This window comes from Hyperoodon ampullatus (genome assembly GCF_949752795.1).
Source record: "Hyperoodon ampullatus genome assembly, chromosome: 8".
Taxonomy (NCBI): domain Eukaryota; kingdom Metazoa; phylum Chordata; class Mammalia; order Artiodactyla; family Ziphiidae; genus Hyperoodon; species Hyperoodon ampullatus.
Window position 1 is genome coordinate 13,458,462 of NC_136921.1, and position 20,511 is coordinate 13,478,972.

A 20,511-nucleotide genomic window follows, 5' to 3' on the forward strand; every position below is an offset into this window, starting at 1 on the left:
CCATATCCTTGCTAACCTGGTTTTAAATCCATTCATTGCTACCAAGTAGAAAAGAAACACTGTGAGAAATTAAGATTACTCTTTGATAGCTACGTATAATGCAGCAAGCAAGTTTTAAAGCCTGCACCTGATATTTTCTCCAAATTTCACAAGTGCAAACTGAAGAGAATCCAAAAATGGCCTTTACACTGGCCAAAAAACTTTGTTGGAAAATGTACAAATAAATGAAGCACAGGTTGTTGCACTAGTAGTGGCCTTATAACCAATTTATACTCTGTGTAACTAAAGAAAACCTTATATTTGCAATGTGCTGAGCTTTCCAAAGGAAATATTCAGTCTTAGCCCTAGAAAAAAAATCAGAGACCTTTCCAGTAAAATTGAATGGGAACAGAATAAGCCATGGTCTACTAGCTATTACAAGTCAGACTTGTACCAGATGTGCCTATACATTTCTGAGTTTAATCCTCATAATAACCTACATGGTGAGATTTCCTTTATCTTTTCTGTAAAGATAGAGACACTGGGGGCACAGCTGTGTTACATAATTTCCTCAAGCTATTAGCACCAAAATGTTAATTTATTAACATTGTCATAAAGCATGACTTACTTTAAAAAAAAAGAAAAACTATATCGATTTATTACGGTTTGCCAGGAATTATTGCTATAAATACTGCTCCACAATCCCCAGTCCTGCTGCCCAATGCCTGCTTCTTGCCTGTTTTTCATTCTTGCTGCCCAACTTGTGCACATGGGAGTCTTCCTGGATATGAATATTTTTGAGTTATGGTTGCCAGGAGGTTTATCAGCAAAGTTAGCCAGTCATTCCAGGTTATCAAGTAAAGTATGGTAAATATGTTTCAGAATTTCATAAATCAACTGGTAATTATCAATTTTCAAAGACTAGACTCTTAGGTTCAATTGCAGTTCCCTTTCCTGAATCCTAGTTTTCTGCTGCTTTTAGTAAATGGTCCCCATTCTGCTAAATCTTCTTCCCAGAGATCCACTCTTAGGTCTTTAGCTAACACCCTAACATCTTTGTGATCTTTCCCGTCTTAAAAGGCATGGTTAGAATATGAATTAGCGTAGAAAATGTCTTATGAACCACAGTTTGGGGTGCAGGTGTGCTAAATGTCATGCTGGAGACAGAGCTCTCACCATTCCCAGCAAAACAACCCATGACTCCTTTCTACTTCTCTTGCTACCTTCTCTGTTTAAATTCTGCTCAGTTCAAGGTCCAGCTCAAATGCCACTACTCATAGGAAACTTTCCTTCATTACCACAGACGAGTGAGTCTCTAAGCTCTCCTGCAAAGATATGTGCAAAGGTATCTGGGATCATACTAATAACAAGTATTTATTTAATATTCGTTGTATTCCACACATCATGCTAAGTGTGTTAATATGTTATCTCATTTAATTCTCACCTTTAATTTGCAGTAGTATCTATGAGTTAGGTACTATTATCATCCATCTTTTGTGGATGAAGGTCAGAGTGATGATGAGACATGCCTCATGTCATCACTAATAAAAACAGAGTCTGGATTTAAATCCAGATCTTCTGGATGCCCAAACCTCAGTGCTCAATGACTATATTATACTTTATTCACACACTTACAATTAACATAAAACTTCCTCTATTATTCTACAAATGTGGTGTGCAAAAAATGGTGTATTTCTGTTTTCTTCAACTAAAATTACATTCATATGTTTTCCACTTCTCTGAACTTGTGTGCACAGGACTCCTCGTGGATATGAAGGGCTGACCCACGAATGGTGGTGGAAAATGCTTTCCTTCAATGGATCATGAAAAGGCCCAGAACTGTTCTACAGATCAGAATGTACAAGATGGCACCTTTCGTCTTCATCCCACACTGTTAAACAGCGTGGGAAGCTTGGAGTCTGTCTTCCAAGTATAACTATCCCCTTGAAGTATAAAATGCCATATTCTGGAGTTCAGAACCATAAAGCAGAAAGTCCAGCCTCACTGCAAACCCCTTGGAAACTTCACCCTAACTGTCCTGCCCCCCAGTCAGAGACTGGGCCACTTTGCCAGGATGCTGAGAAAGGATTAGGCCACTGGTCCTTACTATTCATGGAATGCCAGACCTCTGTACCTTTTCCAGAATTAAGAAATTCTCCCTCCCTTCTTGACCATCACAGGTCATATGGTTCTTTCTAATCGCCCCTCCTGTTCTCAGCATAGCCTTCTCAAGGAGCTGCAGTTTCTAGAAAATAAAAACAGGGGGGGCAATATATTTACTGGCACCTGTTATTTCTGCTGTAACCCAGCCTCTCTGATTCAGGGTCAAATGCATGCCTCCACCAACTGGTCATCGCTTGATTTCACTTTATTTTATTCTATTTTGTTTTGTTTTATGTTTTTTTAATTTATTTTTTTGAATTTTAATTTATTTTTTAAGTTTTTATTTTATATTGTATACTAGTTGATTTATAATGTTGTGTTAGTGTCAGGTGTACAGCAAAGTGAGTCAGTTATACATATATATATATCTATTCTTTTTCAAATCCTTTTCCCATTAGGTGATTACAGAATATTGAGCAGAGTTCCCTGTGCTACACAGTAGGTCCTTGTTGGTTATCTGCTTTAAATATAGTAGTGTGTATATGTCATACAAACCAGAAAATGCAAATTGACATTCTTTATGTCTTACTCAGCCAGAGGAAGCACATTATTTGATTCAATGTTTTTAAAAAAATTAGCTCTATTGAATAATTGAGAGATTTCATGTTACAGTAATTAAATCTGGGAATTTGGGGTGAGACTCTCTCATGGCGAGCATCAACTGGTACTGAGTAGCTTTTGTCCCCTTGAGATGCTTCAGTACTTTCCAGGTCACCTGCATTTCCATCATTCCATCCTGATGTTATCAGTTTGCAATAGATTTCCTTTGCAATGCCAAAATATGTCTCCAGGTTTATGCTTCTAACAAATGTGGAAATACATAACTTAGACCAAAAGAACTTCAAGTTTCAAGAAAAGTGGGGAAAATATTTTCCTTTGTGAGAGCAAAGACTAGTTCTATGTATGCAATGTATAAGCAAAACGTATCTGTTTTGAAGAAGGCACCTCTCCTAATTCACTCACTGATGTTACCTGCCTGTCACCAGGCATCTCAGTCTGCATCCTATGGTGGACATTCTCAGAGAGCAAAAGCACACCAGGCTGAATACACAGAAACTGAGGTCATTTTAAGATTGTCTCATTTATAGTGTTAAGCCAAGGCCTCTGAGTTTACTTCCAAAGTTGCTTTTACAGTCAGGCAGGCCTGGCAGGCCCAAGTCAGGAGAGGTCTGCCTCAGCCTTTGTTCGTTTTCCTCACCCCACATAGAAAGTTCTCCCTCTATATTTCTATGCAATTAATAATAATAATAATAATAATATAATAATAATAATAAATGATTTTTAAACAGACCTGATACAATCCTGTTTAAAGACTCAATGTCTCCCATTAAGCCCTCCATCCTTTTTCTAGCCTGCCCTCATTTTTTGTTCTCTGAATGATTTTAAATGTAGAGTAAAAAGTAGATAATAATGAAAATAATACATTTAGTTATAATCTAATTCATTTATGCTCAATAGTTTTGTGTCATTAAGAAGCATAGTAATATCGTAGAGTGGCAGAGACCATGTTTCATGTTGTATATACCCTATAGTGTGTGTATGTATGTGTGTGTGTTTTTGTCCCCAGAAACTATAACAGAGGTAGATACAAGCTTGCAAACTATTTGTTGATTGATTTAGTAATTGAAATCTAAATTTTTATTAATACAATATTACTGGTATAATTTCTACTTTTATTTTATTTTTTTTTTGCGGTATGTGGGCCTCTCACTATTGTGGCCTCTCCCGTAGCGGAGAAAAGGCTCCGGACACACAGGCTCAGCGGCCATGGCTCACGGGCCTAGCCGCTCCGCGGCATGTGGGATCTTCCCAGACCGGGGCACGAACTCGTGTCCCCTGCATCAGCAGGCGGACTCCCAACCACTGCGCCACCCGGGAAGCCCCTAATTTCTAATTTTTCTCATGAGCATTTGGGTTCCAGTCCTCCACCACGTTCAAGACTCTCCCCCAGGGAATCTCTGATTTACTAAACAACGGTGACTTGAATAAAGTGCCGCAGCAACCAGTGGCACTCACTGTTAATTAGAGCTGAGATCTCCTGACACGCTCACCCACTTTACTTCAGCATTTCCTCCTTTCCTCAAAAGAGCTGTTAAGAACAACCAATTCAAGTGGCTAAACTACTTTTGTTAAAGCAAATAGTCTGTGACTGGTAGCAGTTGGTATGCCTTTGTATGCGTGCGCGTGTGTGTGTGTGTGTGTGTATGTGTTAGTGAAACAGACAGAGAAAGAACCAGAAGCAGAAAGTTGATGGACACAGAGGGGGGGATTTAAAAGTGGAACTGGTAGAACCTTCTTATATCTTGAGCATTAGGTGTGGAGCTGAGTACCTCCTTGTTTAGGGAAGAGGGTTATTGGTCGCACTTCTAGTGTAGTGTAGGAAGGGGATTCATAGTCCAGTGGCCCCGCATCAAGGAACAATAATGAAGTATGAAGAGAAGAGAGGTGAAGAGTAAATACTGACTCACTCTCTTTTGTTCCAAAAAGCAAGTCCAAAATGTTCTCTTCACATAGTTATTTGCCTAGTCTGGACAAAGGCCATCTCACTGATGAGGATTATTCTTTAAGGAGTACACCATTTGTTTAAAACCCCAAAGGTGCGTGAACTTTATATTCAAATATCAATATTATACCTTTTTTTGCTAGTGGAATTATGCCATTTTCTAGTATAGAACTGGCACATTTTAGCCTCTTTCTTTTTAGAAAAATTAAAACTACCAATATAACAAATATTTTGCCTTTTCTCTTCTTCCCCTCAAAATTGGAATAAAATAGCCCATTCTCAAGGCTCTGATAATGTTTTTCCACTCATACAAAGGTAAAAAGTTGCAGAACAGAAAATAACATTTGTCTTGTTGGAGGATTATAGGAACATTGTTACCAGACCTATCTGTACAGCTGCAAGTACAAAGGATTCTGGCACCAGGAATTTTCCAACAACCAGCCACAACCCCTCCCCTTTTAGTATAAAAAAAGCTGGAAATCTAATTCAGGAAAGAAGATTCTTTGGCACACTAGTCCACCATCTTCTGGGTCTGCTGGTTTTACAAATAAAGTCACTATTCCTTGCCCCAACAACTTGTCTCTCAATTTATTGGCCTGTCGTGCAGTGAGCAGTAAAAGCTTGGACTCATTAACAATGCTGACTATCTCTGTCTGAGTAAATGGTCTCCCAGTCACCCATGCTTGAAGACTTGGAGTTACCATTGGATCTTTCATGATGAAAACTGAATTATATTATATCTATCTTAAAAATATTCAAATGACTACAAAAGTCCACCACATAGTGTTCAAAACCTAACCATGATGGGGCAGATAACTGTCCATTGCTTATGCAACACTCCCTCTCCATCCCTGCAAATAGATTGTTGATTTCATTTCCAGGTATAAGGCAGAGTTCCCTTGATTTAAGGGAAAGAAAGGCCCTCTATAAGCCCATGGAAATCCCACTCCTCTTCATTCAGTGATTGACCTTGAGGATGTTTCCCAGATCTGGCCAAGTAGATCAAAGATAGCATCTGAAGGAGCATGATGCCCAGAAATGTCTCCTCAGCTTGTGATCACAAATATAACCATCAAGGGTAGCAGAAGAGAAGAGTTAGAAGGATAGAAAGTTCCTTGGGTCCTCAATGATATCACTAAACAGTTACAAGACTCCTGCAACTGCCTACCTCCAGACCCAGCACTATGGAGAGTTAACAGAAGCCAGTATTACTTTAGCCACTGTTAATTGGTAGTAACAGTGAATGCATTTCTGTTTAATGCACAAGGCCCTTCAGGATTCTTGCTATCTGGTCCCACCCTACTTTGCACTTTCTTCAACCTTCCCCAACCCTTCAGAGCAAAGGTTCCATCCTGTAGTGTTTTAGATTTTCTTTTAGAAGGCTGACTTATTTCTTCTGTGTCCTCCAGGTGAGCAGCTCTTGATGGTTCAAGCTCTAGCTCAAAATGTTACCTCCTCAAGCAATGATTACTTTATCTAACCACCAAAAGCCTCTGGTTGTTTTTCATGAAATCACACCCTCCCAAGAAAAATTAATTTCTCCTCTGTGTTGCATATTATTTGTATATAACACATTCTATTGCAATGATCCATTCATCTGTCTTGCACTTGCCTTTGAGCTCCCAAATATGAGGATGTCTTACTCATCACTGTATTCACAGATCCTAGAACAGTGGCTATTTTACATAATAAACACTCAGCTAATGCTTCTGGATTTTATAAAATACCCGTGGTCACAATAGGAGCAGATACTATTCATGGTTTTTTTGGATAGGACTGGTACAAACTTAGATAATCATTAAAAATATACTACTAATAAACCTAAAACTAATCACAATTCCCAACTGAATAGAGATGTCAACCTTCTTTGAGAGTGGATTTTTTTATTTATACAAAATGCTATTTGTTCCCTATGTTTTTTTTTCTTTCTGACAAAATGCACAGATATCTTCTTCTCATATACCTATAGATATTTATACTTTACTACCAAAAATATATTTTAAGAGTTCTGCTAAATTCACATAATGTTCCTTCTCTGAGAGTTGAACTCACGCTGTTGATTATCCATATGATACATGATATGGCTCCATCACCAAAGCTTTTAGTTACATTTTCAGTCTGAGGAAGCTGTTGCTTTACCTCTGCCTGGGTATTGTTCTAGAAACATCTTTTCCCCAATATAGAGATCATTCATCCTGTTCCAGTTTTTTTTTGTTTTTGTTTTTTAGGCTGTGTTGGGTCTTCATTGCTGCACGCAGGTTTTCTCTCTAGCTGCAGTGCACGGGCTTCTCATTGCGGTGGCTTCTCTTGTTGCGGAGCATGGGTTCTAGGCATGTGGGCTTCAGTAGTTGTGGCTCGCGGGCTCTAGAGTGCAGGCTCAGTAGTTGTGGCACACGGGCTTAGCTGCTCTGTGGCATGTGGGTTCCTCCTGGACCAGGGCTCGAACCTGCGTCCCCTGCATTGGCAAGCGGATTCTTAACCACTGCGCCACCAGGGAAGCCCCACTGTTCCAGTTTTAACTTGCACGTGACTGTTAGAGAGACCACAGGCTAAACTCATGCTAATTGCTTTCCAAGATGAATATCAGAGTTGAAAAAACATTAAATAATTGGTCTTTTCTTCAGAGCCCTAACACTCCTAAGGAATAGAAATCTGAAAACTACAGGCGGTTGCTTGATTATTTGCTGTTTATTTCAATTGACAGCTCTCTGAGCCCACCATATAGATCAATCAGTTCAAAGCACACATATTCTGCCTTTTAAAAATTGATGTTTAATAATATTTATCTATTAACAATGCAAAATTGCATCACAGATTTTAATTTCAACTTGTGAATTTAAAGATGTGTTAGATTATAATTTTCCAGCTCTTTTGACCTACAGGGAAACTTAGTACCTTGCCCAATGACCAGTTACTCTCTTCAGCTTATTATTGATAGATCAAATGATTCAAAATATTTACTCTCTCTACTGCCTTCGTATCGTCTTTGCTACATTTTTATCCTCAATTTTACTTCCTATTCATTTTTTCCCAGTTGTCTAGAATTTTTTGAAGAAAAAGAGGCATAAACTCTAAGTTACTTCAACTTTATAAATGAAAACTGCTTTAGATGAACCCCAAGGATTCTTTTTTTTTAAGAAATTTAGTGCAAGACAGTTGGAGTTGTAAAGGCTGCTGCATTGCACAGCTCTGAAAAGCACCATTCACTTCTCTATCATCCATGTGAAGAATGTTCCCTGTAGTGTGCCACATACTGTTACCTCCTTTTGTGTGCAGGGTTATTTATGTTGTCTCTATGAGTAGAGACAGAGATATCTGTGGTTATGGTTTTCTAAGTGATAATTTCATAAAAGCAGTTTCTAGACACCCAAGGACTTACCGTCCAGGAGAACATTATCTTTCTTACCTGAGCTGTGGTTTCCTGCTAGCAAGGTGGGGCTCACAGAGCATCTTCCCATTCTACTGGTGACCACAGGGGGCCCAGGTGTTCCATCCCATTCCTGAGCTTTGATAGGCTCTCTGGAGGAAGATGCCCCATGATGTCCTCTCTCTTTGTTGTCCAACTTTGGTATTGGTTCAGTGCTGTGGCTACGAACTTTCAGCTCCTCTGTTGATTCTGTGTATTAACCAGAATTATATTCTGTTAAACAAGAGTCAAATCCTTCCCAGATTCCTTAAATATTAAATAATGATTTTCTAAAATATTTTTAATATATTTTTGGAAACTTAGACTTGTGTAGAAGACTACATTTAAATAAAGCAGGGACAGGGAGCTGGGGGAAGATGGCGGAAGAGTAAGACGCGGAGATCACCTTCCTCCCCACAGATACACCAGAAATATTTCTACACGTGGAACAACTCCTACAGAACACCTACTGAACACTGAAAGAAGACCTCAGACCCCCCAAAAGGCAAGAAACTCCCTACGTACCTGGGTAGGGCAAAAGAAATAAGAATAAACAGAGACAAAAGGATAGGGACGGGACCTGCACCAGTGGGAGGGAGCCGTGAAGGAGGAAAGGTTTCCACACACTAGGAAGCCCCTTCGCGGGCGGACACTGCGGGTGGCGGAGCGGGGAAAGCTTCGGAGTAGCGGAGGAGAGCGCAGCAACAGGGGTGCGGAAGGCAAAGCGGAGAGATTCCAGCACAGAGGATCGGTGCCGACCGGCACTAACCAGCCCGAGAGGCTTGTCTGCTCGGCCGCCGGGGCAGGCGGGGCTGGGAGCTGAGGCTCGGGTTTCGGGTTTCAGTCCGAGCGCAGGGAGAGGACTGGGGTTGGCTGAGGGAAGAGAGCCTGAAGGGGTGAGTGCACCACGGCTAGCCCGGAGGGAGTCAGGGAAAAAGCCTGGAGCTGCTGAAGAGGCAAGAGACTTTTTCTTCCCTCTTTGTTTCCTGGTGCGCGAGGAGAGGGGATTAAGAGCGCTGCTTAAAGGAGCTCCAAAGACAGGCGCGAGCCGCGGCTAAAAGCGTGGACCCCAGAGACGGGCGCGGGATGCTGGGACTGCTGCTGCCGCTGCAAAGAGGCCTGTGTGCGAGCGCAGGTCACTGTCTACACCCCCTTTCCGGGGAGCCTGTGCAGCCCGCCACTGCCGGGGTCCCGGGATCCAGGGATGGCTTCCCCAGGAGAGCGCACGGCGTGCCTCATGCTGGTGCAACGTCATGACGGTCTCTGCTGCCGCAGGCTCGCCCCGCACAATGTGCCCCTCCCTCCCCCGGGCCTGAGTGAGCCAGAGCCCCCGAAGCAGCTGCTCCTTTAACCCCGTTCTTTCTGAGCAAAGAACAGACGGCCTCTGGCGACCTATATGCAGAGGAGGGGCCAAATCCAAAGCTGAGACCCGGGAGCTGTGGGAACAAAGAAGAGACAGGGAAATCTCTCCCAGCAGCCTCAGAAGCAGCGTATTAAATCTCCACAATCAACTTGATGTACCCTGCATCTGTGGAATACATGAATAGACAACGAATCATCCCAAATTGAGGAGGCAGACTTTGAGAACAAGATTTATGTTTTTTTTCCCCTTTTCTTCTTTTTACAATGAATTAACCCAAATTGAGGAGGTGGACTTTGAGAGCAAGATTTACGATTTTTTCCCCTTGATCTCTTTTTGTGAAAGTGTATGTGTATGCTTCTGTGTGAGATTTTGTCTATATAGCTTTGCTCCCACCATTTGTCCCAGGGTTCTATCCGTCCGTTTTTTTTTTTCCTTGTTTTTTATTTGTTTGTTTTGTTTTGTTTTTAATTTTTTTTAATAATTACTTTTTTATTTTAATAACACTATTATATTATATCATACTTTATTCTATTTTACTTTATCTTATCTCTTTCTCTTTTTCCTACCTTCCCTCCTTCCTCCCTCCCTCACCCCCTCCTTTCTTTCTTTCTTTCTTTCCTTCCTCCATCGCTCCCTCCCTCCCTCCTTTCGTTCTTCCTTTCTTTCTTCTACTAATTCTTCCTTTCTACTTTTTCTCCCTTTTATTCTGAGCCGGGTGGATGAAAGACTCTTGGTGCTTCAGCCAGGAGTCAGTGCTGTGCCTCTGAGGTGCGAGAGCCAACTTCAAGACACGGGTCCACAAGAGACCTCCGAGCTCCATATAATAACAAATCGTGAAAATCTCCCAGAGATCTCCATCTCAACACCAGCACCCAGCTTCACTCAATGACCAGCAAGCTACACTGCTGGTCACCCTATGCCAAGCAACTAGCAAGACAGGAACACAAACCCACCCACTAGCAGAGAGGCTGCCTAAAAACATAATAAGGCCACAGACACCACAAAACACACCACCAGACGTGGACCTGTCCACCAGAAAGACAAGATCCAGCCTCATCCACCAGAACACATGCACTAGTCCCCTCCACCAGGAAGCCTACACAACCCACTGAAACAACATTAGCCACTGGGGACAGACACGAAAAACAACGGGAACTACGAATCTGCAGCCTGCAAAAAGGAGACCCAAAACACAGTAAAATAAGCAAAATGAGAAGACAGAAAAACACACAGCAGGAAAAAGAGCAAGATAAAAACCCACCAGACCTAACAAATGAACAGGTAATAGGCAGTCTACCTGAAAAAGAATTCAGAATAATGATGGTAAAGATGATCCAAGATTCTATTTCCCAGTTCCAAAATCTTGGAAATAGAATAGACAAAATGCAAGAAACAGTTAACAAGGACCTAGAAGAACTAAAGATGAATCAAGCATCGATTAAAAACACAATAAATGAAATAAAAAATACTCTAGATGGGATCAATAGCAGAATAACTGAGGCAGAAGAACGGATAAGTGAGGTGGAAGATAAAATAGTGGAAATAACTGCTGCAGAGCAGAATAAAGAAAAAACAATGAAAAGAACAGAGGACAGTCTCAGAGACCTCTGGAACAACATTAAACACACCAACATTCGAATTATAGGGGTTCCAGGAGAAGAAGACAAAAAGAAAGGGACTGAGAAAATATTTGAAGAGATTATAGTTGAAAACGTCACTAATATGGGAAAGGAAATAGTAAATCAAGTCCAGGAGGCACAGAGAGTCCCATACAGAATAAATCCAAGGAGAAATACAGCAAGACACATATTAATCAAACTGTCAAAAATTAAACACAAAGAAATCATATTAAAAGCATCAAGGCAAAAACAACAAATAACACACAAGGGAATCCCCATCAGACTAACAGCTGATCTCTCAGCAGAAACTCTACAAGCCAGAAGGGAGTGGCAGGACATATTTAAAGTGATGAAGGAGAAAAACTTGCAACCAAGATTACTCTACCCAGCAAGGATCTCATTCAGATCTGATGGAGAAATTAAAACCTTTCCAGACAAGCAAAAGCTGAGAGAGTTCAGCACCACCAAACCAGCCTTACAACAAATGCTAAAGGAACTTTTCTAGGCAAGAAAAACACAGAAGGAAAATACATACAATAATGAACCTAGAACAATTAAGGAAATGGGAATACGAACATACATATCGATAATTACCTTACACGTAAATGGACTAAATGCTCCCACCAAAAGACACAGATTGGCTGAATAGATACAAAAACAAGACCCATATATATGCTGTCTACAAGAGACCCACTTCAGACCTAGAGACACATACAGTTTGAAAGTAAGGGGATGGAAAAAGATATTCCATGCAAATGGAAATCAAAAGAAACCTGGAGTAGTAATTCTCATATCAGACAAAATAGACTTTAAAATAAAGACTATTAGAAGAGACAGAGAAGGACACTACATAATGATCAACGGATCGATCCAAGAAGAAGATATAACAATTGTAAATATTTATGCACCCAACATAGGAGCACCTCAATACATAAGGCAAATACTAACAGCCATAAAAGGGGAAATCGACAGTAACACACTCATAGCAGGGGACTTCAACACCCCACTTTCACCAATGGACAGATCATCCAAAATGAAAATAAATAAGGAAACACAAGCTTTAAATGATATATTAAACAAGATGGACTTAATTGATACTTATAGGACATTCCATCCAAAACAATAGAATACACATTTTTCTCAAGTGTTCATGGAACATTCTCCAGGATAGATCATATCTTGGGTCACAAATCAAGCCTTGGTAAATTTAAGAAAATTGAAATTGTATCAAGTATCTTTTCTGACCACAATGCTATGAGACTAGACATCAATTACAGGAAAAGATCTGTAAAAAATACAAATACATGGAGGCTAAACAATACACTACTTAATAACGAAGTGATCACTTAAGAAATCAAAGAGGAAATAAAAAATACCTAGAAACAAATGACAATGGAGACACGACGACCCAAAACCTATGGGATGCAGCAAAAGCAGTTCTAAGGGGGAAGTTTATAGCAATACAATCCCACTTTAAGAAACAGGAAACATCTCGATTAAACAACCTGACCCTGCACCTAAAGCAATTAGAGAAAGAAGAAGAAAAATCCCCCAAAGTTAGCAGAAGGAAAGAAATCATGAAGATCATATCAGAAATAAATGAAAAAGAAATGAAGGAAACGATAACAAAGATCAGTAAAGCTAAAAGCTGGTTCTTTGAGAAGATAAACAAAATTGACAAACCATTAGCCAGACTCATCAATAAAAGAAGGGAGAAGACTCAAATCAATAGAATTAGAAATGAAAAAGGAGAAGTAACAACTGACACTGCAGAAATACAAAATATCATGAGAGATTACTACAAGCAACTCTATGCCAATAAAATGGACAACCTGGAAGAAATGGACAAATTCTTAGAAATGCACAACCTGCCAAGACTGACTCAGGAAGAAATAGAAAATATGAATCGACCAATCACAAGCACTGAAATTGAAACTGTGATTAAAAATCTTCCAACAAACAAAAGTCCAGGACCAGATGGCTTCACAGGCAAATTCTATCAAACATTTAGAGAAGAGCTAACACCTATCCTTCTCAAACTCTTCCAAGATATAGCAGAGGGAGGAACACTCCCAAACTCATTCTACGAGGCCACCATCACCTTGATACCAAAACCACCCAAGGATGTCACAAAGAAAGAAAACTACAGGCCAATATCACTGATGAACATAGATGCAAAAATCCTCAACAAAATACTAGCAAACAGAATCCAACAGCACATTAAAAGGATCATACACCATGATCAAGTGGGGTTTATTCCAGGAATGCAAGGATTCTTCAATATACGCAAATCAAACAACGTGATACACCATATTAACCAATTGAAGGAGAAAAACCATATGATCATCTCAATAGATGCAGAGAAAGCTTTCGACAAAATTCAACAACCATTTATGATAAACACCCTGCAGAAAGTAGGCATAGAGGGAACTTTCCTCAACATAATAAAGGCCATATATGACAAACCCACAGCCAACATCGTCCTCAATGGTGAAAAACTGAAACCATTTCCACTAAGATCAGGAACAAGACAAGGCTGCCCACTCTCACCACTCTTATTCAACATAGTTTTGGAAGTTTTAGCCACAGCAATCAGAGAAGAAAAGGAAATAAAAGGAATCCAAATCAGAAAAGAAGAAGTAAAGCTGTCACTGTTTGCAGATTACATGATACTATACATAGAGAATCCTAAAGATGCTACCGAAAAACTACTAGAGCTAATCAATGAATTTGGTAAAGTAGCAGGATACAAAATTAATGCACAGAAATCTTTGGCATTCCTATACACTAATGATGAAAAATCTGAAAATGAAATCAAGAAAACACTCCCTTTTACCATTGCAACAAAAAGAATAAAATATCTAGGAATAAACCTACCTAAGGAGACAAAAGACCTGTATGCAGAAAATTATAAGACACTGATGAGAGAAATTAAAGATGATACAAATAGAAAGAGAGATATACCATGTTCCTGAATTGGAAGACTCAATAATGTGAAAATGACTCTACTACCCAAAGCAATCTACAGATGCAATGCAATGCCTATCAAACTACCACTGGCATTTTCACAGAGCTAGAACAAAAAATTTCAAAATTTGTTTGGAAAAACAAAAGACCCCCAATAGTCAAAGCAATCTTGAGAACGAAAAACAGAGCTGGAGGAATCAGGCTCCCTGACTTCAGACTATACTACAAAGCTACAGTAATCAAGACAGTGTGGTACTGGCACAAAAACAGAAAGATAGATTAATGGAACAGGATAGAAAGCCCAGAGATAAACCCACGCACATATGGTCAACTTATCTTTGATAAAGGGGACAGGAATGTACAGTGGAGAAAGGACAGCCTCTTCAATAAGTGGTGCTGGGAAAACTGTACAGGGACATGTAAAAGTATGAGATTAGATCACTCCCTAACACCATACACAAAAATAAGCTCAAAATGGATTAAAGACCTAAATGTAAGGCCAGAAACTATCAAACTCTTAGAGCGAAACATAGGCAGAACACTCTATGACATAAATCACAGCAAGATCCTTTTGGACCCACGTCCTAGAGAAATTGAAATAAAAACAAAAGTAAACAAATGGGGCCTAATGAAACTTCAAAGCTTTTGAACAACAAAGGAAACCATAAACAAGACCAAAAGACAACCCTCAGAATGGGAAATAATATTTATGAATGAAGCAACTGATAAAGGATTAATCTCCAAAATATAGAAGCAGCTCATGCAGTTCAATATCAAAAAAAAAAAAAAAAATGCAAAAATGGGCAGAAGACCTAAATAGACATTTCTCCAAAGAAGATAAACAGATTGCCCACAAACACATAAAATGATGCTCCACATTACTAATCATCAGAGAAATGAAAATCAAAACTACAATGCGGTATCACCTCACACCGGTCAGAATGGCTATCATCAAAAAATCTACAGTCATTGCTGGAGAGGCTGTGGAGTAAAGGGAACCCTCTTGCACTCTTGGTGGGAATGTAAATTGATACAGGACTATGGAGAACAGTATGGAGGTTCCTTAAAAAACTACAAATAGAACTACCATATGACCCAGCAATCCCACTACTAGGCATATACCCTGAGAAAACCATAATTCAAAAAGAGACATGTACCAAAATGTTCATTGCAGCTCTAGTCACAATAGCCCAGAGATGGAAACAACCTAAGTGTCCATCATCGGGCAAATGGATAAAGAAGATGTGGCACATATATACAATGGAATATTACTCAGCCATATAAAGAAACGAAATTGAGCTATTTGTAATGAGGTGGATAGACCTAGAGTCTGTCATACAGAGTGAAGTAAGTCAGAAGGAGAAAGACAAATACCGTATGCTAACACATATAGATGGAATTTAAGAAAAAAACAAAAGTCATGAAGAACCTAAGGGTAAAACAGGAATAAAGACACAGACTTAATTGAGAATGGACTTGAGGATATGGGGAGGGGGAAGGGTAAGCTTTGACAAAGCACGAGAGAGGCATGGACATATATACACTACCAAACGTAAGGTAGATAGATAGTGGGAAGCGGCCGCATAGCACAGGGAGATCAGCTCAGAGCTTTGTGACTGCTGGAGGTGTGGAATAGGGAGGGTGGAAGGGAGGGAGACACAAGAGGGAAGGGATATGGGAACAGATGTATGTGTATGACTGATTCACTTTGTTATAAAGCAGAAACTAATAAAAAAATAAAAAACAGGGACAGATCACATGGGTCTTTTTTCTGAGCTGTGCAGGTTATTATCAGCCGAAAATAATTATCTCTTCGGAAGTAGAGAACCTCAATGAATATTCAGTATTCTTTAGTAACTCTTCCCTTGTGCTAATCTTCAAGTAACTTCATAAAGAGCACTTTACACTCCTTCTCTTTACTTTCTCATCTTCTCTTCATTCTGCTACCCACTGTGACATGAATTTAGCTGAGCTACTCTACTAAAATTGCTTTTGCTTAAATCACCTAGTGCCTTTTAGTTGGCAAATTAAGAAGACATTTTTAAGCCATTTGATTACCCTTTGATTACTCTCTTATTGATATCTTCAATTTTCTTGGATTCACTGATGGGCCATCTTCCTGTGGTGTGCTCTCTAACACCACGTCTGTGTCATTCATACCTTTTCTTCCTCTGAGACCCCCTTACATATTGCTTGTCCCCAGAGTTCTAGCTTAGCCACTGTTCTCATTCTACACATATTCTTTCTGTGATTTCACCCTCCAGGATTCAACTAGCAATTGTCTGATGGCTAGTGATTTCTAAATAGTTTATCAGAAGTCTGGACCAATCTCCTGAGCTGTAGACTCATTTATCCAACTGCCTACTGGATGAGTCCATCTGGATGCCCCTAAGATAACACAAATTTAACATTTACATACTTTACTGACACCATTTCTTACTAAACTAATGGTTCCTTCTGTCCTGCCAAACATCCAAGCTAGAAACTTCTCTGTCTCTTTCTTTAACCACTGCTCTCCAAATCCATCAGTCTGCTAATTCTACAGATTTTATTTCTAAATATCTTGTTTTCCCTTCTGTTGCACTTTGTATCATGTCTACCTCAACTGTTCTGGCTTGAGCTCTAATCATTACCCTTGAATTATTGCAACCTGCCTCCTTGACTCTGTCCTTGACTCCCCAAAGACAAGCTCCGTATACTGCCAAAGTTATCTGTTTAAAATGAAAACCTGATCAAGTGTTTTTTTCAGGGACTAGATGCGATAGCCATTCTGTAAGGCATGTACAGAAGTGCTTAAAAGCATATGTAATTTGGAATTAACAGATATACACTACTATATATAAAATAGATCACCAACAAGGACCTACTGTACAGTACAGGGAATTTTACTTAATATTTTGTAATAACCTATAAGGGAAAAGAAGCTAAAAAAGAATATATATATATATATATATATATATATATATATATATATATATATATATATATATATAAAACTTTGCTATACACCTAAAACGAACACAACATTGTAAATCAACTATACTTCAATTTTAAAAAAATAGCCAATGGGGCTTCCCTGGTGGTGCAGTGGTTGAGAGTCCGCCTGCCAATGCAGGGGACACGGGTTCATGCCCCAGTCCGGGAAGATCCCACATGCTGCGGAGCCACTGGGCCTGTGAGCCATGGCCACTGAGCCTGCGCGTCTGGAGCCTGTGCTCCGCAACGGGAGAGGCCACAGCAGTGAGAGGCCCGCATACCGCAAAAAAAAAAAAAAAAAAAAATAGCCAACGGGAAAATTTTTTTTAATAAAATCACTTCCTAATTAAAAAAAAAAAAAGCACATGTAGTAAATAAAGAATGGTTTAGGAGTGATACCCACTTGCTACATTCAGAACGATGTTATTTCAGAGAAATGATGTGATAGCCATTCTGTAATGCACATAGATAAGTGTTTAGAGACAAAAACAAAAAAATGCAAATCTGTCCTTAATGTAACCCTGACTAAAATCCTTCCAGAAGCCCACTGTTACCCACAGAAGTATGTCTAAGCTCTTTACGACCCACAAGATTCTCCACCATCTCACTCTTTCCTGACTCTCTAACTTTTTTACTTCCTACCTGAACGTTGTATTCAAGAAATCTCAATAAATTGGCTGTAGCTTCCTCTTCTCCACTCCACTTCCAACAAAAACTTCCAAGAACAACAACACTGGCTTCTATAGCTACCATCTCCTATCTCACGTGCTTTGAATACACTTACATCCTGTCCTTTAATTCGGGAACTCTTTCCTCAGTCAAGGTTACTCAATTTAAGTATCCTTGAAGCCTCTCCATCCCATATATCCAGCCCATGTTGGGATAAAGTCATCTCTGCACTGACATTGCCTTGTATCATTTTGCTGTGTACCTGTTCTTCTTAAGACCCGGAGTTCTTTAAAGGCAGGGTCTGAGTTTTGATTTTTGCTTTTTTCTCCACTTGGTGCCTCTAGCTCTTAGCATATTGCTCAGTAGGTATTTAAACACTTCATTTATGGAGTAGTTTTCCCAATTCCTCTGGCATCTTTCTGATGTGTGTAGAAAATACAACATTTTTAATGGAACAAGAGGATCAAACCAGTGTTACAAATGTACTGAAGTGGCACAGAGCTAATAGTATTTTCAAAAATCTGGTTACATAAAAATCACAAGTTGTAAAATTCACCAGGTTGAAAGTTTAATTCAAATAAAGATCTTTGAGAAAGACCATAGTGAAAAATTACAGAAATGGTTCAGAGAATCTGTATTTTGTTTTCTTTGCATGTAAGTTCAAACACTCATCATCTTCAAACAGTGTGATAAGACAGATGTCACACTTTGGTCCCCTATTATCTGAATCTGTGGGGCAGAGATAGAATAGTTTATAATACAGTAAGCAGCTGGGTGAGGGATCTGAGAGGCCCAGCTGGGAGCCTTGGCCATTGTGGCCATATGGCTGGTGGCCCATGACATTGAGCCCTTGGTTTCTCCACTTGGAGCTTCATTCTGCTTAACTACAAAATGGAGATAGTACCAGCCCAGCCTAACTTTCCCAATTTAATTTGAAGGATCTAATAATATCCTACATTTTAAAATATTTTAAAAACAAAACAGGGCCACACATGCAAAAAGTAGCATTCATTTAAAAAATTATAGCAATTTGTCGTTTATGAAGTTATTTATTCTTTCTACATTTGTTTTGGATAATCACTGAGAGACTGAAGATACAAATAGAAAATTGCCAGACCACATAGAAAAATAGAATTCTTGCTGATTATCTACAATAACCAGCCCAGAAAGCCAACCTACAATCTATAATTCAGACTTGTAGAAATTCATACCACTATCTCTAGCAAACAATAACCTGTATAACAATTGGCCCAAATCAGCCAGAATTTGATTAAAAACTGACAGCTTCCCCAGGTTTTGGCCCTGCCTTTAGCATAGGACCAACCAGAGAAAGTCAAATATGTTCTCCTAACCAACGACATAAGATGTCCTGCTTCTAGTTAGGCTGCCTATAGCTTCCCTATGCCAACAGCCTCCACTGGGAGTGTAACTGAAGCCTCCTCTTTTTCCCACTATAAAGCTTCCCTACTCTTCTCCCTGCCTTGAGTCTCTGCCAAATGTGGTGGCTGACTGCCTTGCTTCAGCAAGCCCTGATGAAATAGCCCTGCGTGTTCTCACTTGTTTGCTCTTCGTTTATTTCCACATTGCTATGGTTCCTTCCAGCTCCCAGGTGCTATGCAGTTGTGTAAACACATGTCAAAAATATCTTTCTATGAGACAGAACTTAAACCAGGAGGGTAGTCCCATAAGAACAATCTTAGAAAGATCCCTGGACCTGTATATAAGCTTAAGTCCCAGTTATACTGAAATCAAATATAAGTAAAAATATTTTAAACTAATCCATTCCAGCAAATAATTATAGCAAGACAATTTAACCAACACTTACTTTTCTGTGCCCTGAGTCGAATGGAATAAAACCAGTATCAGAAAAGAACATCATAGACTATTCCCAAGCTGTTTATTCAGAGTTTCAAAGAAAATGTAGCTCTGGCTTCCAAATGTCACAGCATCAGAACCTAATGACCCATCTGTTTCACCTCACGTTCTCTTCCAGATTTTAAACTAACCATTGGGATGTTTGCCTTATTATCGACCTCTATGTTTTATTCCCACTGCCATCATTAAGCAGTTACATTTTTTTTCTTCTCTCTCTCTCTCTCTCTCTCTCTCTCTCTCTCTCTCTCTCTCTCTCTCTCTCTCTCACACACACACACACACACACAAACACACAGAGTCTTCTACCACTGGTATTGAAATTAACCAAACTAAAAAAATGCTCTAAGTTAACAATGGGTCCAATAATGTTCCTGCAGGTTCGGACACTATTTTAAATATGAAAGGCTGAGGATGTCAAAGTCTCCCCACCAACCTCAGTTTCTTTGTTCTCATTCAAATTACTCACATACACACACCAGGGAAGTGTCATTTAGGTCTCAAATCTCAACTAAATAAAAGTCCAACACAGCTTTGGGAACAAAAAGGAGTCTTTTTTTTTTTCTTCTTTCTTTGTTTTCAAGTCCCAGAGGTTAGCCTTCAGTGAGTTTTGGCAGGTATATTTAGAGAAACCTGAACAAAAGGTTTGCAGAAATCATGCTACTCAGACTTGTGCCAGTGTACCTTCACATCCTAAATAGAAGGCAGAGCTGAAAAATCTGTAAGAAAATCATAAATGTATTACTGAGAATTTTATTGGTGAATCAACCATGTATCCCGTGATATTCAAGAAGAGCTTCCTACAAAATACATTTTCTAATTAAAATAAACATGAAAAACTTTAAAATAGCTGTTGTAAAGAGACCAATGGAAAGTGGACAGTTAGACTAAGAAATTCATACAATAAGACATATTGAAAGCTCAGAGAAATCTATTCAGAGGAATAAGGATGTGTTTATCCATATCCATATATCTCAATGTTTTCTTAAAGCCC

General features: G+C 39.4%; 1 protein-coding gene across 1 annotated transcript in view; it reads right to left on the bottom strand.

Moving 5' to 3' along the window:
* NYAP2 (neuronal tyrosine-phosphorylated phosphoinositide-3-kinase adaptor 2) overlaps nt 1-20,511 on the bottom strand; it is a gene marked incomplete at both ends in the record, with an annotated part of 261,901 nt that overhangs the window by 72,093 nt on the left and 169,297 nt on the right. Inside the window, one exon of the mRNA XM_079710196.1 lies at nt 8,052-8,261. Coding sequence (XP_079566322.1) covers nt 8,052-8,261 — 210 coding nt within the window. The remainder of the gene's footprint in view (nt 1-8,051; nt 8,262-20,511) is intronic.